The 11,416-nt window shown below is 42.7% G+C and overlaps 1 protein-coding gene across 2 annotated transcripts in view; it reads right to left on the reverse strand.

Moving 5' to 3' along the window:
• The window catches only part of LOC147628982 (metal transporter Nramp1-like), a 55,116-nt gene extending 46,993 nt beyond the window's left edge, over nt 1–8,123 (reverse strand). For both annotated transcript variants that reach the window (XM_086812175.1, XM_086812174.1), the window contains exon 1: nt 7,968–8,123. In XM_086812175.1, the coding sequence (XP_086668301.1) occupies nt 7,968–8,006 (39 nt within the window). In that variant the 5' untranslated portion in view covers nt 8,007–8,123. The remainder of the gene's footprint in view (nt 1–7,967) is intronic.
• Nucleotides 8,124–11,416: the final 3,293 nt, after the last annotated feature.

Below are 11,416 nucleotides of genomic sequence, written 5' to 3' on the forward strand. Positions count from 1 at the left end.
AATCTACCATGCTGTAATACTGGCAACAATCTGTAACTGGTGTCAATCCTCTGTCTGGGGGGTGTATAATCAGGGTGCGGGACATCCTGCAATAAACCATGCTAGGCAAAACTCTACAAATGAAGATAGCAGAGTCTGTATCACTGCCCTCATAGAAAAGCTACAGACCAGACCGGGAAAGCCAAGCAACTGTCCCCCAAGTCACATGCATGGCGCGGCCACTCAATTTGCCCGTAAGTTGGGCTGTAGAACCCCAAATATGCTGAGCAATGCTACATCCCCATAAACAATGTTGTATAGTCTCAGAATTTGCCGCACATCGGGCAGGTATGTGCTACACCGAAAACCGCTCTCCACTCATTGGTGGGGAGACCACCATGTAAAAATAACCAAAAGAAATGAGAGATCTGGCTCCTTCTGTATGCATGCCAAAGCCTATGCCAATATCTGCACTGTATCACTGGAGAGATATCACAACTCTCCCAATGAGGCCTGAGAGTAGGGATCCTATGCGTCTGTCGAGTGATGAGAAGCCTGGCATTCCGGACCGTGAAACTGAAAAAGGGAAGGCTTTTCAATAGATCAAATGCATCAATCCACTCCTACTCACCTGGATCCCACTAAAGATATTTGATAGGGCTGCCACCATATAGCCACACACACCAAGAGCCATGAGTCACTATCTGAGGAGAAGGATCAATGAACCAATGCTTCCCCGAACGACCAACAATCCTCACTAGACTAAGCCTAGTATCTGAGACGATCCCCTCCATGCTGCACCTCCTCAATTGCCCTCCAGGCATGATAAAATAGATGATGCATCTCTAGCCTCCTGGCCCGGGAGAGCAATGACATGCAGAGGTATGCCTCTCCTCGAAAAGACTCCCAGCCAACTCAGATGATAATCTCCATGAAAGGTCCCAGAGAGCCACTCTTGTGGTATGGCTGCATCAATCTGATCAATATGTATGCGAGAACCCCTAAGATGCTGAATGGATGCAACTCTCCGATCCACTGGAAGACTCTAAGGTCTTCCAAGCAAGAACTGTGTATGCATATCTCTCCCATCCTGACCACTGCATGTAACGAGATGCACCAAGTGGCCGACCGGCCTCATCCCTAATGAACTCATTCCACATAACAGGTTGTCGGTCAATCTCATCCAAAGACCTACGAAGCCTTTGTCGCAAGAATGGTCTCATGCTTCTCCATGCTCTGAACTCATTCCACATAACAGGTTGTCGGTCAGTCTCATCCAAAGACCTACGAAGCCTTTGTCGCGAGAATGGTCTCATGCTTCTCCATGCTCTGACAATGGCTGCAATAAGAGGGAAGACGGTGCCACAAAAACCATATGCTGGGCAGCCAATCTCTCCCAACACAGGGTGTATATCCAGAAATTTGAGAAAGGAAAAAATCCTTCCAAGGCTCAGTGCCTGGTAGGAAACCTCTGACCACAAGTTTGCAAAGCAATGCCCTCCACTGAACATCCGGATCAATAATATTCAGCACCCCCCTGCTCCCCGCCCCCTCCCGTGCGACGTCTGGGCTGAATAACTGTGAGCCAAGCTACCCTAGTACGTGTGTCTATGGTGCCATCCAAACCAGACCAAAGAAAATTGCGGATCAACCTCTGCAATTGACCAATGAACGCACGAGAACAGGAGGCAATAAACCAAGCCAAGGCAAGCAATACCTGATTAGCCACCAATGCTCTGGAGGCTAAATCTAATCTCCTGGAGCTCCAATGAAGAAGCTTCTTCCGGATACTCATAAGTACCGGAGCAAACTGCTGCGCAGAAGAAATATCAACCCAAATATCTAGCAGTGCATCCTCTATTGATCCAAGTAAAACCAAGCTCTGCACCCCAAGCAACTCTCAACGAGTCGCTAATCCAAAAACCAACAGATTTGTGCCAATTAATGAGTGCCCTTGCTGCCAAACAAAACTCTTCCAGTGCCACCCGGAAGGAACATAAACATATGTGTGAGGCCTCCAAGAACATGGCTGTGTCATCAGATAACTCAGAGTCCACCGGCTCCTCTTGATTATGAAGAGGCAACCTCAATCCAGAAACTCTAGCAATGGAGCGGAGGAAGACGCTCATGGCCTCTACAACTATGATATACAATAATGGGGCTAAAGGGCAACCCTGCCGTATTGAGCGAGACATCTGAAACCGCTCTCCTCTATCACCACAAGCGAGCACACTACTGTGGGCATCACGATACATGCATGAAACTCCCCTGATCCATCTCTGAAGAGTACCCTCATGGAAGTCCCAATCCACTCTATCATAAACCTTCTCAAAATCCAAAATCAGAATGGCTCAAGGCTACTTACTCGCTTAGATTGAGCTTATGTGCCACAGCACGACCTCTATTCCATCATTGTGCCATAACTCGATCATTGTGCCAGAACTCGCTATCAATTTTGAACACAACTAGCAATAAATTCTGCAAATTACCCCAAATTTACTGTCCAACGACCAATCACCCTCCACATAGCTGTAGGAGAGAAGTGCCACATGCCACAAGGAAATTGTGGCATATGGCAGGAGGAGATTGCAAACATAAATGGAAGAGATCAACTGTGGAGAGGTTTTCTCAGCTGCCGGTTACATGGGGAGATTAGAAGCATATGACATGTCAGATCCTTGCCTTCACAGATCCCTTGCACATCATGATTTTGGATCCTGAGAAATAGAAAACCCACCCTATAATCAATCAGAATTTCTCCTCTGAAAATGCACACCAGAAATCTATTAGACTTGTTCTAAATTCACTGATGTGCCTCAATGATGGTTCATCAGTTGCAGCTCCTCATTTTCCAAGGGGGAATGAGATTCCCCTTCCTTTTCACGTTGGGCAATTGCATCTCATGGTTTGGGCATACTCTCATGCAGGAATACGCAGTTATGCCTGTGACAAATGTGCCAGGAAGATAACAAATTGGATTAAAGATGAGCACTATGATCCCTACTTGAGAGAACAGTCACCAGTTGCCATTAGTGGAGGTGAATCGGGCAGTCGATCGTCAAAGTCCTACACAGCTTTGTATCCCGTTACCCACTTGATTGGTGAATTGTTGTACAGATGTCTACGACACTCATTAGGCCAAGTGCCGGGCGTCGGACATCAAGGTAGCAGAGTTGGGCAGCACATACGTTGCCTGAGACGTGGAAAACCGTGTGGGCAGCCAAGAGACGCAGGAAACCCATCATCAAGCAGGCCATTCAAAAGGCAAGCAAACTCATATGCAGTTGGGCAGCCTGTTTTCGGCTGGCCAAGGTTTGGGCACCCACATGTGTGCAATCAGCATTAATTAAAGGCTGATTAAGGTCAATTTGAAGCCCACAAGCTGCATGAAATTTAGCCCAGCAGCCCACAACTCACTCAACTAGCTTGCAAGGGGGCAAATCGCCCTTCGCCCTATTTAAAGGCCCTTCCTCCTCCCCACTCAATCCTCCAAGACAACTGAACGCAACTCAACAATCAGGGAACCCAAGCAAGTCAACATTTTGCTTCAGCCCTGCAAAACAGGCCTCCAAATGCCCAACGCTCCGAAGGTAGCCCACTCTGGCACAATTAGATTAGCAAATCCCACCTCTTGTTCAAACCGAATTCACAGGCCAACGCTCAGCCCAGCAAGAAGAAAGGCATTTTAGGGTCAAGATTCAAATCTACATTGTACTCAATTCAATATCATAATAAAGCAAACACACTGCAAGGTGGGGGTTCTTCAGCGGGCTACAGGGACCCAATCGGGTGTTCAATGTGCCATCTCTCGTTTTCTCTCTTCAATGCCAAAATTAACTCACCAAATAATTATAAACACAAATTTTCCGCACCCATGTACCATTATCGAAGGGATTTTTCAGTGGATGGTTTATTTGTGCTCTAGGAAAACCAGAGCTGCCCACTCAAGTTTCCCAACCCCCCCCCCACGGCCTCCCTCTTGCATAGATACTTCTGTAGTAGCAACTTGAGTGCCCACCTAAAGGTAGCTTGATCTCCCGCCAAAGGCCAAAGGTGGGTCAATTATGACCGCAAATGACATGGATGCTGCCGGGGAGCTTGCGGGGATTTGAACTCGGTGTAGTGTTTAGGGCTAGGGTTTCCAGGCGTACCTAAGGTGGATGGAAGATATCCATAGTGTGAGTGTGTGTAGAGGCAGAGAGAAAGAGATGATGAAGCTCAAGAGAGAAAGATAATGCTTAGATTGTTGCACAACTCAATGATTAATTTGATTGATGATAGTCCTTCACCAAGCACGATGCCTTTATAGGCTTAGGGCCTTATCTTTTGACCCATTCACACACACTGATAGAGTGTCACATTGCACATGTGATGACATTACTACTTACTACATACACACACATAATATCTAGCCTTTAAAGGATGTTCACACACCTAGGCACACTTACACATTCTAAGGGGTGGTTTACACACATAAAGCTCTGAATCCCAACACAACCCCACCTCAGAGAAAATGGGGTGAAGTGATCGAGAAAGCCTCAGCAAAAGCATCAATGATGGTCTCTGAACTCCACACTACTGGTGCCAACATCCTGACCTCAGGTCAACAAGGCATGATTAAGGACCTCCACCACAGCTGCAAAAATCCAAGACCTCCCCTGTAGTAAAAAGCCTCCCAATCCTCGTAACTTGCTAGGTGCAATAGTTTGCACTCATGCAAGAGGTGAGGCAATGACATGGGAATGGAACCTTCTATATGATCAATGCCCTTTCACACACAATTTATTACATCTCATTTTTGGGGTCAATCCGGGCAGAGAAACCTTGACCCACACATAAATTGATTAGAAAAACCCAATCATAGTCTTTCTCATCAATAGAAAGACCATGTACTACTACAGTGGCTCTCATTTCTTGTTCAATTTATTCTTGTTCTTCTATTGGGTTATCTTCTGCTACAAGATGAGCATGATGCTTTTCTTGTTCTTGTTCCATATTCTTGAAGCATTGAGCTTCTTTATGCCCAAGTCTCTTGCAGTAGTGACACCAGATCTTGCTTCCCTTTTTGTCCTTCCATTTACTAATTAGAGCTCTATCAAGGTCAAGCCTGTTGTTATCTTCCTCCTTCAGCTTTCTATCTTCGTTGATAAGCATAGCCACTATATCCTCATAAGATGTATCTTGGGCTAGTCGAAAGAACAGATATGTGATACCTTTTGTATGCTCTTAAGAAGCACAGCTACCTTGTCATTGTCATCAACAATAACTCCTAAGATGGAGAGTTATGTGGCTGATCCAATATTGCCTAGGTGCTCCCTGATGAAATAGGTGCTTGATGAAATGGCCCGATCCATCTTGAAGGAGTGTTGAGTAGAGGCTCTTGTTTACTCAGGGAGTTGCTCTGCTGACAGGTACAAGGCATACGTCTGCTGAAAGAAGCAGAGGTGTAGAGAGCAGTGGTCAACAGTGACGTTGATGGACTGACAAACCTCAACAGCAATGGACGGCGAGTTGGACTGCAGGCGGCTGGTTGGGTGCTCAGGTGGCTGGAGATAATGGCGAGCAGAGATGCGACTGGTGGTGCAGTGGCGGTAGCTGTGGTACAGATGATGCAGCGTCTACAGTGGGTGGAAGTGGCCAGAGAACCTTGGCAGTTGGTGGCACAGCGGCGCTTAGGGAGTGGCTGCTACAAAGGGCAGGAGACAATGGGCGACGACAGGCGACAGCTACTGTGAAGAGCGGTGGCAGCAGTTCTGCAATGGGTGAAAGTGGGCGCAGCTGAGACGGGCAAAAAAAACCTAATATGGCTCTGATACCAACTGTAGTGTTTAGGGTCAGGTGTACCTAAAGTGGATGGAAAATATTCATGGTGGTGTGAGTATGTAGAGAGAGAGAGAGAGAGAGAGAGAGAGAGAGAGAGATGACGAAGCTCAAGAGAGAAAGATAATGCTCAGATTGTTGCAGACTCCATGATTAATTTGATTGATGATAATCCTTCACCAAGTACAATGCTTTTATAGGCTCAGAGCCTTATCTTTTGACCCATTCACACACACTGATACGGTGACATATGGCACATGTGATGACATCACTGCTTATTACATACACACACATAATATCTAGCCTTTAGAGGCTGTTCACACACATAGGCAAACTTACACATACTAAGAGGTGGTTCACACACATAAAGCTCCGAATCCCAACAGTTTGGGACCTGCCCCTTCCTGGTCACAAACCCATACCGTTAGGCCACACACCCATTGGCTGCCCACTGAAGTTCTCTAGTGGATGTTTGCAAACACTCTGGAAATTTGTTGGGCTGGCCCCCTGAGTCGCCAGGAAGAGCAAGCCTTGCAAGAGAGTCTTCTGGGGCCTCCAACCCTGGGAGCCTACCATCATCAACACCAATAGGGAGCATTTTACCACCCCTAGGGTGGACCCTATGATGATGTAAATGATGCAGATGTTCATGGAAATGAACAAACACCAAGACAGAGCACCAATACGAGCTTGTGCTAGAGTAAATGCAAGACTATGAGCATAAGCGCACCCTTGAGATTGAGCATATGAGATCGAAGTTCAAGGCTAACCAGGAGCAGTGGCAGCACAAGGCTGAGAAGGCTCGTTGTGCTTAAGAAGACCGTTGTGAAGTTCAAGAGGATCAAAGGAGTTTCTAAGCCGAGGAGGCACACATCACTGAAGAGGAAAAACCTCAGCCCTTCAGTGACTGGTTCACGAAAGAAAAATGTCACATCTCGAAGGGGAATGTAGCGAGCAACTGACAATTAGGGTGGGTCCCATTTCATAAACAGTAGGCTGCAGGCTGCAGCTATGTTCTGCATTTTTTCTGTGTGAACAAGCACCCTGAAAGAAGTCACAGTCTGACCTGTTGAGGACTAGCAGTCTAGCTGCCCTTATTTTTCCATGGTCTAGCTCTAAAGAAGCTGGAGCCCAACTTGTTCATAATTTGATGCACTGTTAGGAGAGACGTTAAAAATGCAAGCATATTCCCCCAGTGATGCCTGAATTTTTTGGTGTAATTCGTGATAAGGGTGAAGGGCAAGGGCAAGGTGACTGCAGCTCTATTTAGGGTTCGAAAAAATGAAGCGAATGAGCTGCAGGAATCTCTCTCTCTCTCTCTAGCAAATAGTGTCATTAGAGAGAGATACACCACCATCTTCAGTAGACATCCCTCACTCCGCCAGATCATGGAGTTCACACACCAGCACAGATTTGGCAAATTCTTGCTAGAGACACAACGCCACAGAGAGACACTGCTACGGACAGGGAGAGGTGGGCGACAGCTCCAGCTCACTGATTTCTTCCAGAGATCTATCCCAGTGCCTACCCTGCACAGGAGGGGGTTATCAGCGCGTTGCGGACCTCCGAGCCAGACGGAGACCGAGAGCACCAGGCTACCAAACTCCCAGACTACATCAGAGGGAGATCACAGAGATACGGGCTCGACATCAGCACCATACCCAAGAGCAGCTAGCTCACTTACACTCACACCCGGAGATCATGCTCCGATGTATTTTTGCCTCGCCATCGCCTATGTATCACATATTACACCCCCATTATGGTACTGGTTGGAGCTAGACAGATCTGCATTGCATTCTTGTATACCTTGCGCATATAGGTTGCATACTGAGCCTCTAGCAGTAGTGCTCCATCCACCACACCCCCCACTAGCTCAGTACTTTCATAGTTTATTTCATGTTCATTTTGTCCTTTTTTTTTCTGGACATCCAGAATTGATTTGTCTAGTTTGGCCTCTAGTAGACGTTAATACAGCTTTCTTTCTTCTTTCTTTCTCTGTGTGTGTGTGTGTGTCTGTCTGCGTGTGTGTATGTGCATTGTGTGTACTATGGAAGAAATCCTCTCTCTTCTGCGTGTGTTAGTGTGTGTGTACTATGAAGAAATCCTCTCTCTCTCTCTCTCTCTCTCTCTCACACACACACACACACCAAACAAGCATGGAAACATACATTTGGTACCGAAACTTGGTAGGGCGAAGCAGAGTCCATAGCCTCAGCTGTTGCAGACAAGCCAAACAACGGCAACCGCTGAAACGGGTATAAATAAAGCAAATCAAATGCAAGCCATCATTAGCTTTGCATGGACAAGCCAATAAAGCGTTCATGCTCTTGCGGTGTTGAGGGCCTATATATACTCATTGGCAGCTCACGTCAGCATATGTGGGGGCGGCGGGCCCCACTGCCGGCAAAAAAAATTTCGACGCCAGCCTTTTCTCAAACCGTATAAACCATCTTGTCTTACTAATATATTATTGATTTGGCACGTTGCAGTTACAAGGGCCTTTGGTGAATATATTCCTTGGAAGACCATTAAAAAGACATCAAAAACATCACTTTTAATCATAAAAGCATGGAAGGTTTCTTTTTTTTAAATGCAAAAGTGATTTAATTAATGGTATCAAAGTATGATACAACACCCAAGGGTTAGTCTCTAAGCTTGCTTACAAGCTTTTTGATGAGCATCAAGCCCATTTAACCATTTTTTTTAAAGCCATTCCTGAATATCATCAGTCGCGCATGCAGGTCCAAACAATAAGGTAATATCATTGATTTGACGGGGGCAAGGGAGAAAAAGCATTGTCATCTATAATTTTTAAGTAATATATAGGAAGACTTATTAAGGTTATAATTTTAAATTTCAACTTCCAACTTTAATGAAAGAAATCAATGCATAAACACCAGAGGAGTTCTAGCCTAGTGGTTAGGTGCACTTATTCAAAATTGAAGGGTCTTGGGTTCAAGTCCCACCCCCCCAATGGGCACCCCAAATCTCAATGAATATATGTGGTGTTAGTTTTTGCTCTATCTAAGAATTGGATGGTATGTTTGATCAAATAAATTTTGTATATTCATATGTCCTCTTTGAGACTCAAAATATATATTTTTGTACATGAACTTTGAAGGGGGCAATTGTCCATCACATGAATGGATGGAAGCCATCATGTAAAATTCTCATGAGCGCGTCAAAAATCAAGCGTGAACCAAGGTTCGATGTTGCTAGAGAGACAACACACACAAATATATGGAATGCGCGTGAGATGAATTTGCAATGGGGGTGCATTGTGCCACAAGTTTATCCTCAACATAAGACTAGCATGGGACCATAAGTTATCCTCTAGAATAAGACTAAAGCTCATCATTTTTAATAAATGACCACCTTGATAAATTTTCCCTCTACTATGAAAGTGATTTGTAGAAAAGTAGTCAAATTAAGACACTCATCAAGGCTTCAATATAATAAGTTCTTAGAGACCTTGGACTAAATTTTATTATAGTCACAAACACAAACCGCTTAATCATTCCCACCAAATGACACTTCTCAAGTGCATTAGTGCACTTTCTTACTTAAAAGAAGCACACAAGAGACAAGCGAAGAATCTCTTAAGGACATCCTATCTTTCAAGGACGTCCTTTTAACAAAAGGATTTCTTAAGGATGGCCTACCAAGTAATTTGAAAACTATGAGAGAGGAAGAAAGGGGGTTCGGGAGGGGGGGATTACGAATGTGAAGTTCACATTCATTTGAATGTTTTTAATTATAGTGCAAATATTCTTTGTCCTACACAATCTCAAGATCTAGAGTAATACACTAATGTTGCAATGCTAAGGAGATACTAGCAATGCTAAGGAGATACTAGCAATGGTGTACCTTTGTTTGAATTATTTTAAAAAATAGATGTCATGAAAAGTAACAATGATTCATATCTATGTAAGAAATTGGGTTCCTCTCTCTCTCTCTCTCTCTCTCTCTCTCTCTCTCTCTCTCTCTCTGGCCTTTGCAATGCACCCCAATCATGTGAAATTTATGAATAGGTCAAGTATCAATCTCTTAAAGCAAACACTTTTGTTGTAGCTTCAAAAAAAAGGATGTTCCCTTTCTATCTATTCTACTATGAAAGAAGGCACATAGGTGGTGTGTGGCATCCTACCTTCTGCTAATTGGAGGAGATTAGTGTGTCTTCATATGCGTAAGTGTTAATAGGGAAAAATGAAATGTTAATACAGCCATGAGTGTTGTGGTGTAAAGTGTGAGTGGGTAATAAGAAGGCATGGTCCTCAATATTTAAAGAATTACCTTTATAACTTTGAAGAAGGACTAAGGTTGTTGTAAAAGGAATCTTAGAGGTTAACACTAGGTAGAGTGGTAGGGTAGGTTCTAGGTTAAATATAAATAGATTGGGTAGGCTAATCGGACTAACAATTGTAGAAAAGGGAAATGTGGAAAAGCAAAAGACATTGAAAAAAAGTGTTTTGTCGGGAATATAGTAAAGACGCATATTTAAATATTAAATAAACATAATATAATATTATAGTAATTTAAAAAGTATCTTATCAAGTTACGTATATTTTATACAATAAACTAATAAAATAAAATATTTCATATGCGTAATGGAATTTTTGTATAAGAATTTTGAAGATATAAAAAAGCATATGGAAAAAATTAGTAACATAAAAACTATTAAAAGTTGGGATATTAACATATATATTATATTATTAGAGCATATAACTTTACATTATTAGGAAAATTTATAAATATGATAATAAAGAAATACATTTTATCAAATTTTGATAATAGTACATATTAATAAGCATGAATATCACATTAGTACACACGCACATAACACACACACACGTGTGTGTGTGTGTGTGTGTGTGTGTGTGTGTGTGAGAGAGAGAGAGAGAGAGAGAGAGAGAGAGAGAGCATAATAATCTAATTATCATTCACTATAAATAAGTTGTTTTCCCCACTTTCTATTGGCACGATATTAGTAATTCTTAAAACATTAAAGCAAATTTAATGTTGAAATTTTAAGGCTTTCACAAACCTTCAAAGCAACTATTGCCTTCAAGAAGAGAAGGCCAAACAAAAATTTGGGTTTCAAAAGGAAAAGGCTTCACAAACCTTCAAAGCAATTTTTGCCTTCAATAAAAGGCTAAACAAAAAAATTGGGTTTCAAAAGATATAAATTTCTTGTATGTCTTGGAAATGCATAAATTAAGGCAAGGATCTTATGAACAGATCTTTAAAGTTGTTACTCATGCCCAAAACATACCCAAGCATAGTGAGGCTTATCAATGTTTTTTAATTATACATATGTTTCAAAGTAAGTTTATCTTTAGCTATTCAAATCTTAATGTCAAAACAATTTACATAACATGCTCTTTTACTTACAATTGAATTCTAGCACAAGTGGTTGAATGTGATAGATTCTTGGAAAATTATTTATGATAATAAGTTGTGAATGAACACGTCTCATTTTAAAAATCTATATATCTAAGAATACAATATTTACTTTGCATTACTAAGTAATATCAATCAAGCATGGATAGAAAATATACTTAGAATACAAAGAGGTGTATTTTCTATCAAGAATTGATAGAAAATATAGTCTTAGAAT

This window comes from Cibotium barometz, chromosome 18, assembly GCF_041138505.1.
Source record: "Cibotium barometz isolate CiBa-2024 chromosome 18, ASM4113850v1, whole genome shotgun sequence".
In the NCBI taxonomy this organism is placed as follows: domain Eukaryota; kingdom Viridiplantae; phylum Streptophyta; class Polypodiopsida; order Cyatheales; family Cibotiaceae; genus Cibotium; species Cibotium barometz.